This window comes from Melanerpes formicivorus, unplaced genomic scaffold (genome assembly GCF_026170545.1).
Source record: "Melanerpes formicivorus ecotype bairdi unplaced genomic scaffold, bMelFor1.0.p_v2 SCAF_287, whole genome shotgun sequence".
Lineage (NCBI taxonomy): Eukaryota > Metazoa > Chordata > Aves > Piciformes > Picidae > Melanerpes > Melanerpes formicivorus.
In genome coordinates this window covers 216008-235150 of record NW_027142639.1, presented here as the reverse complement: position 1 = coordinate 235150, position 19143 = coordinate 216008, and the positions used below count along the sequence as shown (strand labels likewise).

Below are 19143 nucleotides of genomic sequence, written 5' to 3'. Positions count from 1 at the left end.
CTATGGCTCTCTGAATGTGAGGGTGGTGCCAGGCAGAGCCTCACCACCCCCAGAGCCACTGTGCCAACACAGCCAGAGCAGGGGAAGCCAACTCACAGCTCTGTAATCCAGGAACATCTCCTTGAAAGCCAGGAAGTCAGTGAAGGTGAGCAGCATCTCAAAGATGTCTCCTGCCATCTCCTCCTGGTGCTGCCTGCAGGGGGGAGGCAAGCAGCAGAACAGAGAGTGGCAGAGACAGCTGGCATGGGGAACATGGGGGGAGAGAGAGCAGGGAGCGGGAGGGCAGGGAGAAGGAGGGCAAGGGAGAGGGAGAGGGCAGGGAGAGGGCAGGGAGAGGGGAGGGAGAGGGGAGGGAGAGCAGGGCAGGGGAGAGGGCAGGGGAGAGGGGAGGGCAGGGGAGAGGGCAGGGGAGAGGGCAGGGGAGAGGGGAGGGCAGAGGGGAGGGCAGAGGGGGAGGGCAGAGGGGGGCAGAAGGGAGGGCAGGGCAGAGGGAGGGCAGGGCAGAGGGAGGGCAGAGAGAGGGTAGAGGGAAGGGCAGAGGGAAGGGCAGAGGGAAGGGCAGAGGGAAGGGCAGAGGGAGGGCAGGGCAGAGGGAGGGCAGGGGGAAGGCAGGGAGAGGGCAGGGGGGAAGGCAGAGGGGAGGGCAGGGGAGAGGGCAGGGGAGAGGGCAGGGCAGAGGGGAGGGCAGAGGGGAGGGCAGAGGGGAGGGCAGAGGGCAGGGGCAGAGGGGAGGGCAGAGGGGAGGGCAGAGGGGAGGGCAGAGGGGAGGGCAGGGGAGAGGGGAGGGCAGAGGGAGGGCAGAGGGAGGGCAGGGGGGAGGGCAGGGGGAGGGCAGGGGGGAGGGCAGGGGAGAGGAAGGGCAGAGGGGAGGGCAGGGGAGAGGGGGAGGGCAGAGGTAGGGCAGAGGGCAGGGCAGAGGGGAGGGCAGGGCAGAGGGAGGGCAGAGGGGGAGGGCAGGGGAGAGGGCAGGGGAGAGGGGAGGGCAGGGGGGAGGGCAGGGGGAGGGCAGAGGGCAGGGCAGAGGGAGGGCAGGGGAGAGGGGAGGGCAGAGGTAGGGCAGAGGGCAGGGCAGAGGGAGGGCAGAGGGGAGGGCAGGGGGAGGGCCAACAGCAGCATTTAAAGAGCAGTCCTGTTACTGTGGAGAGCTCAGGGACATGCAGAGAGCTCAAGAGGCAGCTCTAAGGGCCTGGAACAGCTCTGCTGTGGAGAGAGGCTGAGAGCCCTGGGGGTGTGCAGTATGGAGAGGAGAAGGCTGAGAGGGATCTGAGCAATGTCTGGGCATGTCTCAGGGCTGGGGGGCAGGCTGAAGGTGCCAGGCTGGAGGTGCCAGGCTCCTTGGGGGGTGCCCAGGGCCAGCACAAGGATCAAGAGGGATGAGCTGGAGCCCAGGAGGTTCCATCTCAACATCAGGAGAAGCCACTTTGGTTGTGAGGCTGCTGGAGGCCTGGAGCAGGCTGCCCAGGGAGGCTGTGGAGCCTCCTCTGGAGGCTTTCAGGACCCCCCTGGCTGTGTCCCTGCCCTGGGTGGTCTCCAGAGGCCCCTTCCAACCCCTCCCATGCTGAGGCTAAGTCAGACCTGAGAGCAAGGCTCTGGCTCCAGTGTGATGCTGAGAACCCTCCAGGGCTCTCCTGCTGCCTTCCCTTCCCCCCCTTACAGCTCAGACCCATTTCAGCAGGGCAGAGCAGAGGCACCAAGCAGCAGGAGGGGTGGAGGCTGGAACCAGAGGGTCCTGGAGGGCCCTTCCAGCCCTGACAGCTGTGGGAGATGCTGGGGGGCAAGGGGAGAGGTCACTCAGCTGCCTGCAGGGAGAGCCTTGGCTCTCCCCCCCCCTTGAAGCAAAACCTCTCTGCAAAGGGAGAGCTGCCAAAGCCTGGCTGGCAGCCCCAGAAGGCTTGCAGGGGGCAGCCAGAGGGCAGCAGTGGGGCAGGAGCAGAGCAGGGACTCACTGCAAGGCCATGGTGAAGGCAGCCATGCTGAAGCCAGGCAGCCAGGCAAGCAGCTTCTCCTCGATGTATTTCTCCACCAAAGAGATCTGAAAGAGCAAACCAAGCACCTGGGGACAAACCCAGGGCCCCCCCCCGGGGGCAAACCCAGCCCCAGCCCCACCATGGGTCAAACCCCAGCCCCCCCCCCCCCGGGTCAAATCCAGCCCCTCCCCCCCCCGGGACAAACCCAGCCCCCCCCACGGGTCAAATCCAGCCCCTCCCTCCCGGGTACAAACCCAGCCCCCCCCCCCCCATGGGTCAAACACAGCCCCTCCCCCCCAGGGTACAAACCTAGCCCTCCCCCAAGGGACACACTCAGCCCCCCCCCCCACACCCCCCCGGGAACTAACCCAAGCACCTAGGGAACAAACTCAGTCCCCACTAGGAACAAACCCAGCCCCCAGGGAGCAAAAAAAAGCCCCGCCTTGAAGACAAACCCCCGGGAGCAAACCAAACCCAGCCCCCCCTGGGGACAAACCAAACCCAGCCACCCCGGGAGCAAACCAAACGCAGCCCCCCCCCCCCCCGGAAGCTCAGGGGATAGCTGAGGAGCAGCGGGGGCCGGGAGCAGCGGGGCAGAGGAGGAGCAGAGATGAGAAGGAGCAGAGATGAGAGCAGCGGGGCTGAGAAGGAGCAGAGATGAGAAGGAGCAGAGATGAGAGCAGCGGGGCAGAGGAGGAGCAGAGATGAGAAGGAGCAGAGATGAGAGCAGCGGGGCTGAGAAGGAGCAGAGATGAGAAGGAGCAGAGATGAGAGCAGCGGGGCTGAGGAGGAGCAGAGATGAGAGCAGCGGGGCTGAGAAGGAGCAGAGATGAGAGCAGCGGGGCTGAGAAGGAGCAGAGATGAGAGCAGCGGGGCTGAGAAGGAGCAGAGATGAGAAGGAGCAGAGATGAGAGCAGCGGGGCTGAGAAGGAGCAGAGATGAGAAGGAGCAGAGATGAGAGCAGCGGGGCTGAGAAGGAGCAGAGATGAGAAGGAGCAGAGATGAGAGCAGCGGGGCTGAGAAGGAGCAGAGATGAGAGCAGCGGGGCTGAGAAGGAGCAGAGATGAGAAGGAGCAGAGATGAGAGCAGCGGGGCTGAGGAGGAGCAGAGATGAGGAGGAACAGAGATGAGAGCAGCGGGGCTGAGAAGGAGCAGAGATGAGAGCAGCGGGGCTGAGAAGGAGCAGAGATGAGAAGGAGCAGAGATGAGAGCAGCGGGGCTGAGAAGGAGCAGAGATGAGAGCAGCGGGGCTGAGAAGGAGCAGAGATGAGAGCAGCGGGGCTGAGAAGGAGCAGAGATGAGAGCAGCGGGGCTGAGAAGGAGCAGAGATGAGAAGGAGCAGAGATGAGAGCAGCGGGGCTGAGGAGGAGCAGAGATGAGAGCAGCGGGGCTGAGAAGGAGCAGAGATGAGAGCAGCGGGGCTGAGGAGGAGCAGAGATGAGGAGGAACAGAGATGAGAGCAGCGGGGCTGAGGAGGAGCAGAGATGAGAGCAGCGGGGCTGAGAAGGAGCAGAGATGAGAGCAGCGGGGCTGAGAAGGAGCAGAGATGAGAAGGAGCAGAGATGAGAGCAGCGGGGCTGAGAAGGAGCAGAGATGAGAAGGAGCAGAGATGAGAGCAGCGGGGCTGAGAAGGAGCAGAGATGAGAAGGAGCAGAGATGAGAGCAGCGGGGCTGAGGAGGAGCAGAGATGAGAGCAGCGGGGCTGAGAAGGAGCAGAGATGAGAGCAGCGGGGCTGAGGAGGAGCAGAGATGAGGAGGAACAGAGATGAGAGCAGCGGGGCTGAGGAGGAGCAGAGATGAGAGCAGCGGGGCTGAGAAGGAGCAGAGATGAGAGCAGCGGGGCTGAGAAGGAGCAGAGATGAGAGCAGCGGGGCTGAGAAGGAGCAGAGATGAGAAGGAGCAGAGATGAGAGCAGCGGGGCTGAGGAGGAGCAGAGATGAGAGCAGCGGGGCTGAGAAGGAGCAGAGATGAGAGCAGCGGGGCTGAGGAGGAGCAGAGATGAGGAGGAACAGAGATGAGAGCAGCGGGGCTGAGGAGGAGCAGAGATGAGAGCAGCGGGGCTGAGAAGGAGCAGAGATGAGAGCAGCGGGGCTGAGAAGGAGCAGAGATGAGAGCAGCGGGGCTGAGAAGGAGCAGAGATGAGAAGGAGCAGAGATGAGAGCAGCGGGGCTGAGAAGGAGCAGAGATGAGAAGGAGCAGAGATGAGAGCAGCGGGGCTGAGAAGGAGCAGAGATGAGAAGGAGCAGAGATGAGAGCAGCGGGGCTGAGAAGGAGCAGAGATGAGAAGGAGCAGAGATGAGAGCAGCGGGGCTGAGGAGGAGCAGAGATGAGGAGGAACAGAGATGAGAGCAGCGGGGCTGAGAAGGAGCAGAGATGAGAAGGAGCAGAGATGAGAGCAGCGGGGCTGAGGAGGAGCAGAGATGAGAGCAGCGGGGCTGAGAAGGAGCAGAGATGAGAGCAGCGGGGCTGAGAAGGAGCAGAGATGAGGAGGAACAGAGATGAGAGCAGCGGGGCTGAGAAGGAGCAGAGATGAGAGCAGCGGGGCTGAGAAGGAGCAGAGATGAGAAGGAGCAGAGATGAGAGCAGCGGGGCTGAGAAGGAGCAGAGATGAGAGCAGCGGGGCTGAGAAGGAGCAGAGATGAGAAGGAGCAGAGATGAGAGCAGCGGGGCTGAGAAGGAGCAGAGATGAGAAGGAGCAGAGATGAGAGCAGCGGGGCTGAGAAGGAGCAGAGATGAGAGCAGCGGGGCTGAGAAGGAGCAGAGATGAGAAGGAGCAGAGATGAGAGCAGCGGGGCTGAGAAGGAGCAGAGATGAGAAGGAGCAGAGATGAGAGCAGCGGGGCTGAGAAGGAGCAGAGATGAGAAGGAGCAGAGATGAGAGCAGCGGGGCTGAGAAGGAGCAGAGATGAGAAGGAGCAGAGATGAGAGCAGCGGGGCTGAGGAGGAGCAGAGATGAGGAGGAACAGAGATGAGAGCAGCGGGGCTGAGAAGGAGCAGAGATGAGAAGGAGCAGAGATGAGAGCAGCGGGGCTGAGGAGGAGCAGAGATGAGAGCAGCGGGGCTGAGAAGGAGCAGAGATGAGAGCAGCGGGGCTGAGAAGGAGCAGAGATGAGGAGGAACAGAGATGAGAGCAGCGGGGCTGAGAAGGAGCAGAGATGAGAGCAGCGGGGCTGAGAAGGAGCAGAGATGAGAAGGAGCAGAGATGAGAGCAGCGGGGCTGAGAAGGAGCAGAGATGAGAGCAGCGGGGCTGAGAAGGAGCAGAGATGAGAAGGAGCAGAGATGAGAGCAGCGGGGCTGAGAAGGAGCAGAGATGAGAGCAGCGGGGCTGAGAAGGAGCAGAGATGAGAAGGAGCAGAGATGAGAGCAGCGGGGCTGAGAAGGAGCAGAGATGAGAAGGAGCAGAGATGAGAGCAGCGGGGCTGAGAAGGAGCAGAGATGAGAAGGAGCAGAGATGAGAGCAGCGGGGCTGAGAAGGAGCAGAGATGAGAAGGAGCAGAGATGAGAGCAGCGGGGCTGAGAAGGAGCAGAGATGAGGAGGAACAGAGATGAGAGCAGCGGGGCTGAGGAGGAGCAGAGATGAGAAGGAGCAGAGATGAGAGCAGCGGGGCTGAGAAGGAGCAGAGATGAGAAGGAGCAGAGATGAGAGCAGCGGGGCTGAGGAGGAGCAGAGATGAGGAGGAACAGAGATGAGAGCAGCGGGGCTGAGAAGGAGCAGAGATGAGAGCAGCGGGGCTGAGAAGGAGCAGAGATGAGAAGGAGCAGAGATGAGAGCAGCGGGGCTGAGAAGGAGCAGAGATGAGAAGGAGCAGAGATGAGAGCAGCGGGGCTGAGGAGGAGCAGAGATGAGAGCAGCGGGGCTGAGAAGGAGCAGAGATGAGAGCAGCGGGGCTGAGGAGGAGCAGAGATGAGGAGGAACAGAGATGAGAGCAGCGGGGCTGAGGAGGAGCAGAGATGAGGAGGAACAGAGATGAGAGCAGCGGGGCTGAGAAGGAGCAGAGATGAGAGCAGCGGGGCTGAGAAGGAGCAGAGATGAGAGCAGCGGGGCTGAGAAGGAGCAGAGATGAGAGCAGCGGGGCTGAGAAGGAGCAGAGATGAGAGCAGCGGGGCTGAGAAGGAGCAGAGATGAGAAGGAGCAGAGATGAGAGCAGCGGGGCTGAGAAGGAGCAGAGATGAGAAGGAGCAGAGATGAGAGCAGCGGGGCTGAGAAGGAGCAGAGATGAGAGCAGCGGGGCTGAGAAGGAGCAGAGATGAGAAGGAGCAGAGATGAGAGCAGCGGGGCTGAGAAGGAGCAGAGATGAGAGCAGCGGGGCTGAGAAGGAGCAGAGATGAGAAGGAGCAGAGATGAGAGCAGTGGGGCTGAGGAGGAGCAGAGATGAGAAGGAGCAGAGATGAGAGCAGCGGGGCTGAGAAGGAGCAGAGATGAGAAGGAGCAGAGATGAGAGCAGCGGGGCTGAGGAGGAGCAGAGATGAGAGCAGCGGGGCTGAGAAGGAGCAGAGATGAGAGCAGCGGGGCTGAGAAGGAGCAGAGATGAGAAGGAGCAGAGATGAGAGCAGCGGGGCTGAGAAGGAGCAGAGATGAGAGCAGCGGGGCTGAGAAGGAGCAGAGATGAGAAGGAGCAGAGATGAGAGCAGCGGGGCTGAGAAGGAGCAGAGATGAGAAGGAGCAGAGATGAGAGCAGCGGGGCTGAGAAGGAGCAGAGATGAGAAGGAGCAGAGATGAGAGCAGCGGGGCTGAGAAGGAGCAGAGATGAGAAGGAGCAGAGATGAGAGCAGCGGGGCTGAGAAGGAGCAGAGATGAGAAGGAGCAGAGATGAGAGCAGCGGGGCTGAGAAGGAGCAGAGATGAGAAGGAGCAGAGATGAGAGCAGCGGGGCTGAGAAGGAGCAGAGATGAGAAGGAGCAGAGATGAGAGCAGCGGGGCTGAGGAGGAGCAGAGATGAGAAGGAGCAGAGATGAGAGCAGCGGGGCTGAGAAGGAGCAGAGATGAGAGCAGCGGGGCTGAGAAGGAGCAGAGATGAGGAGGAACAGAGATGAGAGCAGCGGGGCTGAGGAGGAGCAGAGATGAGAAGGAGCAGAGATGAGAGCAGCGGGGCTGAGAAGGAGCAGAGATGAGAAGGAGCAGAGATGAGAGCAGCGGGGCTGAGGAGGAGCAGAGATGAGGAGGAACAGAGATGAGAGCAGCGGGGCTGAGAAGGAGCAGAGATGAGAGCAGCGGGGCTGAGAAGGAGCAGAGATGAGAAGGAGCAGAGATGAGAGCAGCGGGGCTGAGAAGGAGCAGAGATGAGAAGGAGCAGAGATGAGAGCAGCGGGGCTGAGGAGGAGCAGAGATGAGAGCAGCGGGGCTGAGAAGGAGCAGAGATGAGAGCAGCGGGGCTGAGGAGGAGCAGAGATGAGGAGGAACAGAGATGAGAGCAGCGGGGCTGAGGAGGAGCAGAGATGAGGAGGAACAGAGATGAGAGCAGCGGGGCTGAGAAGGAGCAGAGATGAGAGCAGCGGGGCTGAGAAGGAGCAGAGATGAGAGCAGCGGGGCTGAGAAGGAGCAGAGATGAGAGCAGCGGGGCTGAGAAGGAGCAGAGATGAGAGCAGCGGGGCTGAGAAGGAGCAGAGATGAGAAGGAGCAGAGATGAGAGCAGCGGGGCTGAGAAGGAGCAGAGATGAGAAGGAGCAGAGATGAGAGCAGCGGGGCTGAGAAGGAGCAGAGATGAGAGCAGCGGGGCTGAGAAGGAGCAGAGATGAGAAGGAGCAGAGATGAGAGCAGCGGGGCTGAGAAGGAGCAGAGATGAGAGCAGCGGGGCTGAGAAGGAGCAGAGATGAGAAGGAGCAGAGATGAGAGCAGTGGGGCTGAGGAGGAGCAGAGATGAGAAGGAGCAGAGATGAGAGCAGCGGGGCTGAGAAGGAGCAGAGATGAGAAGGAGCAGAGATGAGAGCAGCGGGGCTGAGGAGGAGCAGAGATGAGAGCAGCGGGGCTGAGAAGGAGCAGAGATGAGAGCAGCGGGGCTGAGAAGGAGCAGAGATGAGAAGGAGCAGAGATGAGAGCAGCGGGGCTGAGAAGGAGCAGAGATGAGAGCAGCGGGGCTGAGAAGGAGCAGAGATGAGAAGGAGCAGAGATGAGAGCAGCGGGGCTGAGAAGGAGCAGAGATGAGAAGGAGCAGAGATGAGAGCAGCGGGGCTGAGAAGGAGCAGAGATGAGAAGGAGCAGAGATGAGAGCAGCGGGGCTGAGAAGGAGCAGAGATGAGAAGGAGCAGAGATGAGAGCAGCGGGGCTGAGAAGGAGCAGAGATGAGAAGGAGCAGAGATGAGAGCAGCGGGGCTGAGAAGGAGCAGAGATGAGAAGGAGCAGAGATGAGAGCAGCGGGGCTGAGAAGGAGCAGAGATGAGAAGGAGCAGAGATGAGAGCAGCGGGGCTGAGGAGGAGCAGAGATGAGGAGGAACAGAGATGAGAGCAGCGGGGCTGAGGAGGAGCAGAGATGAGAGCAGCGGGGCTGAGAAGGAGCAGAGATGAGAGCAGCGGGGCTGAGAAGGAGCAGAGATGAGGAGGAACAGAGATGAGAGCAGCGGGGCTGAGGAGGAGCAGAGATGAGAGCAGCGGGGCTGAGAAGGAGCAGAGATGAGAAGGAGCAGAGATGAGAGCAGCGGGGCTGAGGAGGAGCAGAGATGAGGAGGAACAGAGATGAGAGCAGCGGGGCTGAGGAGGAGCAGAGATGAGAGCAGCGGGGCTGAGAAGGAGCAGAGATGAGAGCAGCGGGGCTGAGAAGGAGCAGAGATGAGAAGGAGCAGAGATGAGAGCAGCGGGGCTGAGGAGGAGCAGAGATGAGAAGGAGCAGAGATGAGAGCAGCGGGGCTGAGGAGGAGCAGAGATGAGAGCAGCGGGGCTGAGGAGGAGCAGAGATGAGAAGGAGCAGAGATGAGAGCAGCGGGGCTGAGAAGGAGCAGAGATGAGAAGGAGCAGAGATGAGAGCAGCGGGGCCGAGGAGCAGCGGGGCCGGGGAGCAGCAGAGCTGCCTCCCTCTGCCCCCTCCCTGCCCCAGCAGGCAGCCAGCCTCAGCCCCCTCCAGCTGGGTGGTGTTGGCCCCACAGCTGCCTCCTGCTGGAGAACTTCTTCCTCAGCTCCACTCTAACCCTGCTCCAAACCCTTCCCCCCTGGCCTGGCTCCAGACCCCCTCAGCAAAAGTCTCTCTGCAGCCTCCCTGCAGGATCCCTTCAGGCACTGCCAGGCAGCTCTGAGCCCCCCCCAGACTCTTAGAGTCACAGAATGGTCTGGGTTGGAAGGGAGCTGCAAAGCTCACCCAGCCCAAGCCCCTCTGCAGTCAGCAGGGACATCCCCAGCTGGAGCAGAGCCCTCTTGAGCATCACCTTGAGTTACCTCCAGGGCTGGGGCCTCAAGCACCTCCCTGGGCAGCCTGTGCCAGTGTCCCACCCCCCTCAGAGTAAAGAACTTGCTCCTCACATCCAATCCCAACCTGCTCTGCTCTCATTTCAAACCCTTGCTCCTGGGCCTGGCCCTGCAGGCCTTTGGGAGCAGTCTCTCTGCAGCCTCCCTGCAGGATCCCTTCAGGTCCTGGCAGCAGCTCTGAGGTCCCCCTGCAGCCTTCTCCTCCCCAGGCTGCACAGCCCCAGCTCCCTCAGCCTGTGCTCCCAGCAGAGCTGCTCCAGCCCTGGCAGCATCTCTGTGGCCTCCTCTGGCCTCCCTCCACAGCTCTGTGGCCTCCTCCTGCAGAGCTGGAGGCAGGGCTGGAGGGGAAGTCTGAGCAGAGCCCAGGGGCAGGATCCCCCCTGCTGCCCTCTGCCCACCCTGCTCTGGCTGCAGCCAGCACACAGCTGCCTGAGGGCTGCAGGAGGCTCTGCTGGCTCCTGGGGAGCTGCTCAGCACCCAGCACCCCCTGCAGGCTTTTTTCTCCAGGGCTGCTCTCAAGCCACTCTGCAGCCAGCCTGGAGCTGTGCCTGGGGTGGGCCTGAGCCAGCTGCAGGCCCTGGCACTGTGGCCTGTGGGAGCTCCTGGTGCAGCTGGCCCTGGCCCACTCCTCAAGACACAGACACACAACCACCTCAAGTGGCAAAGGCCAAGCCTTGTGAGGCAGAGCACAGGAATGGCCACACTGCTCTTCAAGAGCTTCCAAAACACCTCCAGCAACATTCTGGTGAAGCAAAGAGACCTCAGAGCCCCCCCAGGGAACACCTCCCTGGCTCCCAGCCCAGGGCTGAGCCCAGGGCTCCTCCAGCTCTGCAGCCTCTGTGCCAGGAAGGCTCTGGAGGGGCTGGAAGGTGTCCAGAGCAGGGCCAGGAGGCTGAGCAGAGGGCTGGAGCTGCTCTGCTCTGAGCACAGCCTGAGAGAGTTGGGCTTGTGCAGGCTGCAGAGGAGAAGGCTCCAGGGAGAGCTTCTGGTGGCCTTCCAGGGGCTGCAGGGGGCTGCAGGAAAGCTGGGGAGGGACTTTGGAGGGGGTGAGGGAGGGACAGGAGTGGGGGGGCTGGAGCAAAAGGAGCAGTGGGGAGCTGGAGATTGGCTGTGAGGAAGAAGTTGTTGGGCAGGAGGGTGGTGAGAGCCTGGCCCAGGCTGCCCAGGGAGGTGGTGGAAGCCTCCTGCTGCTGCCTGGAGGTGTTTGCAGCCAGGCTGGAGGTGGCTGTGAGCAACCTGCTGTGGGGTGAGGTGTCCCTGCCCATGGCAGGGGCTTGGAGCTGGCTGAGCCCTGAGCTCCCTTCCAGCCCTGCCAGCTCTGGAATGAGCCAGGAGCACAACCAGCAGTCAGGGGCTGCTGCCCCAAGCCTGTCATGCCCCACACTGAAGCCCAGCCCTGCTCCTGGCTGCTCAGTGTCCCATTTAGGAGCACAGGCTGGAAATAAAGAGCAGATGGCAGCACTGATGCCTGGGCCTGGGCCCCAGGCAGGAGGTTAAGAGCCTTGGCTTTCAGGAGGACACTTGGGGAGCTGAAACACCAGCCCTGAGCCCCCCCCAAAGCAGCTGCAGCAGCAGAGCACCCACCCTGCTGAGGGAAGAAGCTGCCCCCTCCTGCTTTCAGAGCTTGCCCAGCAGGCAGGGGCAGCACCATGCACAAGCAGCAAGCTCCTCAGCACTGAGGGGCAGAAAGCTTTGAAGCCTCCCAGTCTGGATGAAGACAGAGGAGCTTGGGCTGCAGCCTCTTTCTGTCCCACTCAGTGCCTGCCCTGCCAGTGCCCAGGACAGGCCCCCAGGGCCCTTGGGAGGGGGTTGGGTTTGGTTTGAATTGGAAACTCCCTTGCAGCTCCCTGCTGGAAAAGTGAGACTGGAATTTGGCTGTGATGTGGAAGCTGTGTGCTTGGGACACAGCAGCAGAGAGCACAGCCAGCATGGTTTGTGTCCCATGAGGCACTTTCTGCCCTGCCCAAGCAGCCCCTGCCTGCAGCTGGCAGCCAGCAGCCCTGCAAGCCTGCAACTGCACAGCTGGGAATGCACAGCTCCTGGCCTGAGGCAGCTGAGAGGAGCTGCAGGAGGCTGCTCTGCTCCCAGGGCACAGCTCAGATCCTGAGGCAGCTGAGAGGAGCTGCAGGAGGCTGCTCTACTCCCAGGGCACAGCTCAGAGGAGATGCAGGAGGCTGCTCTGCTCCCAGGGCACAGCTCAGAGGAGATGCAGGAGGCTGCTCTGCTCCCAGGGCACAGCTCCTGGCCTGAGGCAGCTGAGAGGAGCTGCAGGAGGCTGCTCTGCTCCCAGGGCACAGCTCCTGGCCTGAGGCAGCTGAGAGGAGCTGCAGGAGGCTGCTCTGCTCCCAGGGCACAGCTCCAGGCCTGAGGAAGCTCAGAGGAGCTGCAGGAGGCTGCTCTGCTCCCAGGGCACAGCTCCAGGCCTGAGGGAGCTCAGAGGAGCTGCAGGAGGCTGCTCTGCTCCCAGGGCACAGCTCTTGGCCTGGGGCAGCTCAGAAGGGCTTGGGAGGGGGTCAGGTTTGGTTTGGTGTTGCAGGAGCAGGCAGCAGGTAAGGAATCTCTGCTCCACATCCACTCAGTGCCTTCAATAGGGGAGGGAACCCAGGAGCTGAGCCCAGCCCTTAACCAAAGAGAGAAGCCAAAGGTAGGGGAAGGACAGAGCTCCCAGGCCAAGCCCCAGAGGAGGACCAAGGGTCTTACATAGTCATTGAAGATGGCTGTGTAGATGAGCTTGTTCTCCTCTGAGTCATCAAACTCCTGGTAGTGCTTCTCCAGGAAGCTCCTCTGCAGCAACTGGAAGTCCTCCTCTGGGCCACAACAGAAAGGCCATCAGCCCCAGGCAGAGTTTGCTGCTGCTGTCTGCTCCACACAAAGCCTCCCCCACCTCCCAGCCAGCAGCCCCCCTCTGCTGCCCTGCTGGCAGCCCAGGGGCAGAGCTGGCACAGCCCCACTGCAGCTGCTGCTGAGGCAGCACTGGGAGGCTCCTTTCCCCCTCCTTCAGTTTGAAACTGAAGGGAAAAACCCCAGAGCAGCCCTCAGGGGGAAGCTCCCAGCTCCACTTGCAGCTTGCTGAGGACCCTTTGGTGCAGCTGGGGGAGGGAGCCCACAGGCTTCAGGCCAATGCATCCAGCCTGGCCAGAGGGCCCTGGGGAGCCTCCCCACCCTCCAGCAGAGTCAGCTGCAAGAGTTTGGAGTCCTCTGCAAGCTGAGGCTGCCCTCACCCCTGAAGGGAGCTGCAGGAGAGGCTGCCACAGCACCAGGAAGCTCTGAGCTCCCTGGGAGCCTCCCAAGCCTCCCCTGCTGCAGTGGGGCAGAGAGCTGTGCAGCCTGAGGGGAGAGCAACTGCTGTCGTTTCCCTGGGCCTGAGCACAGCCTTCAGCACTGTCCTGCACCACAGCCTGGGCTCCAGGCTGGTGACACATGGGTGTGATGGGTGACCACCAGATGGATGCAGAACTGGCTTGATGGCTGCACCCAGAGAGTGGCTGTCCATGGCTCCATGGCCCAGGGGAGGCCAGGGACAAGCAGAGTCCCTCAGGGATCAGTCCTGGGACCAGGCTTGTTCAACATCTCTGTGGGTGCCATGGGCAGTGGCACTGAGTGCACCCTCAGCAGGGTTGCTGATGACACCAAGCTGTGTGGTGCAGCAGACAGGCTGGAGGGAAGGGATCCATCCAGAGGGAGCTGGGCAGGCTGGAGAGGTGGGCACAAGCCAACCTCAGGAGGTTCAACAAGAGCAAGGACAGGGTCCTGCAGCTGGGTGGAGGCAATCCCAGGCACAAATCCAGGCTGGGCAGGGACTGGCTGGCAAGCAGCCCTGAGGAGAGAGCCTTGGGGGTGCTGGGGGAGGAGAAGCTCACCAGGAGCTCTCAGTGTGCACTTGCAGCCCAGAAAGCCAACCAGAGCCTGGGCTGCAGCAGGAGAAGTGTGGCCAGCAGGGCAAGGGAGGTGATTCTCCCCCTCTGCTCAGCTCTGGGGAGACCCCAGCTGGAGTCCTGCCTCCAGTTCTGGAGCCCCTATTGCAAGAGGGATCTGGAGGGGCTGGAAGGTGTCCAGAGCAGGGCCAGGAGGATGAGCAGAGGGCTGGAGCACCTCTCCTGTGAGGACAGACTGAAGGAGTTGGGGCTGTTCAGTCTGGAGAAGAGAAGGCTCCCAGGTGACCTCATTGTGGCCTTCCAGGATCTGAAGGGGGCTCCAAGGAGGCTGGGGAGGGACTGCTCAGGATCTCAGGCAGTGATAGGACTAGGGGGAATGGAATGAAGCTGGAGGTGGGGAGATTGAGGCTGGAGGTGAGGAGGAAGTTCTTCCCCATGAGAGTGGTGAAGGCCTGGAATGGGTTGTCCAGGGAGGTGGTTGGGGCCCTGTCCCTGGAGGTGTTTAAGCCCAGGCTGGCTGAGGCTCTGGGCAGCCTGATGTAGTGTGGGGTGTCCCTGCCCATGGCAGGGGGGTTGGAACTGGCTGATCCTTGTGGTCCCTTCCCACCCTGACTGATACTATGATACACTCTGCTGTGCCAGCAGCACTCAGCAGCCCTGGGTGCTGCAGGAGGATGCTGGGGGCCATGGGGACAGAGCTGCCAGGCAGCAGGCCCTGGGGGTCTGTCCCCAGCAGAGCATCCTGCACTCCTCTCCAGCCCCCACCCTGAGGGCTCAGGACCCCCTGCAGAGCTTACCCATGATGATAGCCTCCAGGTAGCCAACAACTGCATCAAACTCTGCCTCAGAAGGGGGAGAGCTGCAAAGGCAAGGGAGAAAGGGAAGCATCAACACCTGGGCCAGCCCCAGCAGAGCCCCCACCAGCCCAGCAAGGACAGCAGAGGTGCAGAGCTGCCCAGCTTGGAAGGGAGCTCCAGAGCTCAGCCACTCCAAACCCCCTCCTGGCCAGAGCAGCATCACCCTGGGCAGGCTGCACAGGAAGGCAGTTCCAGACCCTTCCCCACCTTCCTTGCCCTTCTCTGGCCCTGCTCCAGCTCCTCAGGCTCCTGCTGGCAGTCAGGAGCCCAGAGCTGAGCCCAGGGCTCAAGCTGAGGCCTCCCCAGTGCCCACTCCAGGGGCACCATCCCTGCCCTGCTCCTGCTGCCCACTCCAGTGCTGCTCCAGGCACTGGAGGGATTTAAAAGCCTCCACACCAGGAGGCTCCACAGCCCCCTGGGCAGCCTGCTCCAGGCCTCTGGCACCCTCACTGGAAAGTTCCTCCTCATGCTGAGCTGAAACCTTCTCTGTTCAGGCTTGAAACCACTCTTCCTTGGCTCATTGCTGTGCAGCACCCAAAGGAGCTTGGCCCCCTCCACCCTGCCCCCCCTGCACCCTGCCCCCCAGCCCTCAGCTCCTGACAGACATTGCTCAGATCCCTCTCAGCCTTCTCCTCTGCACCCTGCACACCCCCAGGGCTCTCAGCCTCTCCTCCCAGGGCACAGACTCAAGTCCCCAGATCCTCCTCCTGGCTCTCCCCTGGCTTCTCTCCAGCAGGTCTCTGTCTCTCTGGGGCTGGGGAGCCCAGGAGTGGACACAGCATCCCAGGTGAGGTCTGCCCAGGGCAGAGCAGAGCAGAAGGGCAGCAGGACCTCCCCAGCCCTGCTGGCCACACTCTCCTTGCTGCCCCCCAGGCTCCCCTTAGCTCTCTTGGCCCCCAGGGGCTCATGGCTGTGCCCTGCAGACCTTGCTGCCCCCCCCCCCAGCACTCCCAGCTCCTTCTCCATGGAGCTGCTCTCCAGCAGGGCAGCCTCCAACCTGCCCTGGTGCCTGCTGCTGCTCCTTCAGCCTGCAAAGCAATCCAGGCACTGAGGAGCCTCAGCCCTGCAGAACTGAGCTCAGGGCTCAAGTTGAGGCCTCCCCAGTGCCCCCTCCAGGGGCACCATCCCTGCCCTGCCCCTGCTGCCCACCCCAGTGCTGCTCCAGGCCAGGCTGCTGGAGGCCTTCCTGCCCCCCTGGGCTCCTCTCCTGCTGCTGCCACCCAGCCCCCCCACATCTACTTCAGCCAGTCAGGCTCCAGCCTGGAGTGTTCTGGGGCGGTTGTGAGCCAAGAGCAGGACCCAGCCCTTGGCCTGGTTGAACCTCAGCCCCTTGGCCTCAGCCTTGGCTCCAGCCTGGCCAGGGCCCTCTGCAGAGCCTCCCAACCCTCCAGCAGATCCCTGGAGCTCTGCAAGGCCAGGATGGAGGTGGCTGTGAGCAACCTGGGTGCCTCTGGAGGCCTTTTCCAAGCCAAAGCCTTCTGTGGCTGCAGCTTTGCAGCAGTCCCCATCCCATGATCTGCCTGGCAGGCTCAAAGCAGAGCCTGAAGGAATTGCTGCCCCTTGGCCTGTGCTGTTGGACTGAGAGCTGAAACTCAGGGCAGCTCTTGTTTGGAGGGGGCCAAGGAGGGGCAGCTGCCCCCAGCCCAGCCTCCTGGCCTTGCCTGGCAATGGAAGCCCCTGGAGGCCTCAGGGGGATGCTCAGGGGCTGTGGTGCTCCTCCTGCTGCTGCTGCTGTGCCCCCTGGGGCAAGAGCAGCTTTGCCAGCCCCTTGCCTGGGTTTTGCTGCCCTCACAAGGCTCAACAGATCAGAAGTGCTGCTGGGACATCACTGGGTGACTGGGCACCTGCCTGGCACCCAGCATCTGACAGCCCAGAGCAGCCTGCCAGGGGCTGAAGGGCTCCAGGAGAGCTGGGGAGGGACTGTGGGCAAGGGCTGGGAGTGGCAGGAGCAGGGAGAATGGCTTGGAGCTGGGAGAGGGCAGAGGGAGAGTGGAGAGGAGGAAGGAATGGTTGGCAGGGAGGCTGGGGAGAGCCTGGCACAGGCTGCCCAGGGAGGCTGTGGCTGCCCCCTGGCTGGAGGTGTCCCAGGCCAGGCTGGATGAGGCCTTGAGCAGCCTGGGCTGGGGGGAGGGGTCCCTGCCCATGGCAGGGGGCTGGAGCTGGCTGAGCTCCAAGGATTCTGTGAGGGCTCTCAGCAGCCTCCACTCCACTGCCTCCCCGCCAGGGGCCTCCCTGCTCAGTCATCAATGTTGGTTTCCTGCTGTTGCTGGCAAGGTAATCCCAGCCCTGCTGCAGGAGGCTGCGGAGAGTGATTGGAAGAGCAAATGAAGCCTCTCCCAAGGCACAGTTCCCAGCAGCTACCAGGAAGCTTCCTTCTTCTCCCTGTCCTGTGCCACACTCCCAGTGGCTAACAACTCTCTCTGGGAAGAACTTTCTCCTCACCTCCAGCCTAAACCTCCCCTGGTACAGCTTGAGACTGTGTCCTCTTGTTCTGGTGCTGGCTGCCTGGGAGAAGAGCCCAACCCCCACCTGGCTCCAACCTCCCTGCAGAGAGTTGCAGAGAGCAAGAAGGTCTCCCCTGAGCCTCCTCTTCTGCAGGCTAAGCAACCCCAGCTCCCTCAGCCTCTCCTCACAGGGCTGTGCCCCAGACCCCTCCCCAGCCTCATTGCCCTTCTCTGGACACCTTCCAGCAGCTCAACCTCTTTCCTAAGCTGAGGAGCCCAGAGCTGGACACAGGACTCAAGGGGTGGCCTGAGCAGTGCTGAGCACAGGGCAGGATGAGCTCCCTGCTCCTGCTGGCCACACTGCTCCTGCTGCAGGCCAGGATGCCCTTGGCCTTCTTGGCCTCCTGGGCGCACTGCTGCCTCCTGTTCAGGCAGCTGTCAATCAGCACCCCCAGCTCCCTCTCTGCCTGGCTGCTCTCAGCCACTCTGCCCCCAGCCTGTAGCACTGCCTGGGGTTGCTGTGGCCAAAGTGCAGCCCCTGGCACTTGGATGTGTTCAATCTCCTGCCCTTGGCCTCTGCCCATCTGCCCAGCCTGGCAAGGTCCCTCTGCAGAGCTCTCCTCCCCTCTCACAGCTCAACTCCTGCCCCCAGCTTGCTGTCAGCTGCAAACTCACTGCTGCTGGACTCCATCCCCTCCTCCAGATCATCAATGAGGATATTGATCAGGCTGGGGCCCAGCACTGCTCCCTGGGGCACACCACTGGTGCCTGGCTGCCAGCTGGCTGTGGCACCATTCACCACCACTCTCTGGGCTCAGCCTCCAGCCACTTCCTCACCCAGCACCCCTTGAGGTGTTTAAAGGAGGCAGTTCCCAGAAACCCTGGCAGAGGAGGAGCCATACTCACGTGGCTACCACCAAGTTCTCTTCCTCAGAGGCTGCCATGGTCACCACATCAGTGCTGGAGCAGAGGCAGCCTGCTGTCCTGCTGCTCTCAGGGCTTACTTCACCTTGGATGAAATGCTAAGGAACACAGAACCATACAATCATTAATGCTGGAAAAAGGCCTCTGAGGTCATCCAGTCCAACCTCCAACCCAACCCCCCCTGGGCACCAAACCCTGGCCCCCAGTGCCATGGCCACAGGGCTCTGGGACACCTCCAGCCATGGGGACTCCACCACCTCCCTGGGCAGCCTCTGCCAGGCCCTGACCACTCTGCCACCAAAGGAATTGTTCCTCCTCTCCAACCTAACCATGGCAGTTGGCACTCATGCAAACTCAGCTGTTAAACTGCTCTGCACTTGCAGAATACAGAATCAGCCAGGCTGGGAGAGAGCTCAGAGCTCATCCAGTCCAACCTAGCAGCCAGCACCACCCAACCAACCCAACCCTGGCACTGAGAGCCTCATCCAGGCTCTTGCTGAACACCCCCAGGGGTGGGGACTCCACCACCTCCCTGGGAGCACATCCCCAGGGCCAATCTCTCTGGCTGAGGAGAATTTCTTCCTCACCTCCAGCCCTTATAAACTCCCCTGGCACAGCTTGAGGCTGTGTCCTCTTGTTCTGGTGCTGAGTGCCTGGGAGAAGAGACTGGCTGCAACCACAGATCAGGAGGGACTCCTTGTTTACTGTCAGTACCATGCTCTCCCAAAGTTACTGCTGCTTCTTTCCTGCAGCCACCCAAACTCTCTAGGGGCTTCAGCTCCTCAGAGGGCAGCCTCAACACTCCCCCGCCCCTGCAGCCAGCCTCTGTGGAGGGCTTCCAGGTGACCCTTCACACCTTTCCTCCTGAAGCATCTGTGACTGACAACCCTACCACGACACCAGGCAAGGATGGGAGATGCCAGCCTGCTCCACTACGCTCTGGAGGGCTCACAGGCCGGGCTGTGGCCCTCCCCTGCGGCCCTGATGGGCTGCGCCCGGCCCAGGCCCCCCGGCGGTGAGCAGCGGCACCCAGGACAGGCCACGCAGCGCCCGAGGCAGGCCAGCTGGCCTAGGGGACACCCTGCCGCCACCACCCTTCCCGGGTTCCACCCAGCCGAGGGTGGGAGCGAGCCCCGCAGCACCAGCCGGCGGCAGAGGCGCAGCCTCCCCGCTCTCAGCCCCGGCTCCGGCGGGCCCTCACCAGCCCCTCCTCAACGCCACGCCGACCAGCGGGCCGTCGCTGCCCCGCTCCGAGAGGCGCCAGGCGACGCGCCCTCGGCAGACCTCCCCCTTCCCGAGCAGCAGGAGCCTGGGGCCTGTCTCACCTCCCGCCTGGCCCGGAGCGGAGCCCGGAGCTGGGCCCAGGCCTCGGCCCTGCCCGCGCCGCCTCCCCGCCGCCCTGGAAACGCTTCCTCCCGCCCCCTCTCCCCCCCCCAGCCAATCGGAAAGCGGAGGCGGCCGCGCAGAGCCCGCCCACACGCCCGAAGGCCCAATGGGAGAGCGCGGCCGGGCTGGGCGGGAAGCCTGACGGCTGGGAGGCGTTAATCCTCTCCCCGTCGCCATGGCTGTAGCGAGGCCTTTCCTCACGGAGCGGGGCCGGGAGGGCTGAGGGCAGCGGGGGGGCTGCCACCCCAACTGGGCATGATTTAGTGGCACAGCAGGCCTCGGCCCTGCCTGCCGCCGT

The 19143-nt window shown here is 62.6% G+C and overlaps 1 protein-coding gene across 1 annotated transcript; it reads right to left on the bottom strand.

The window, feature by feature from the left end:
- ARL2BP (ADP ribosylation factor like GTPase 2 binding protein) lies at positions 1–18868 on the bottom strand. The gene is made up of 6 exons (XM_068170134.1): positions 18785–18868; positions 17442–17557; positions 14032–14093; positions 12060–12166; positions 1947–2032; positions 1–193 (listed from the first exon to the last, which is right to left on the bottom strand). The coding sequence occupies exons 2-6, from the start codon at positions 17477–17479 to the stop codon at positions 1–3; spliced, it is 486 nt and encodes a 161-aa protein (XP_068026235.1). The 5' UTR covers positions 17480–17557; positions 18785–18868.
- Between the last annotated feature and the right edge of the window lie 275 nt (positions 18869–19143).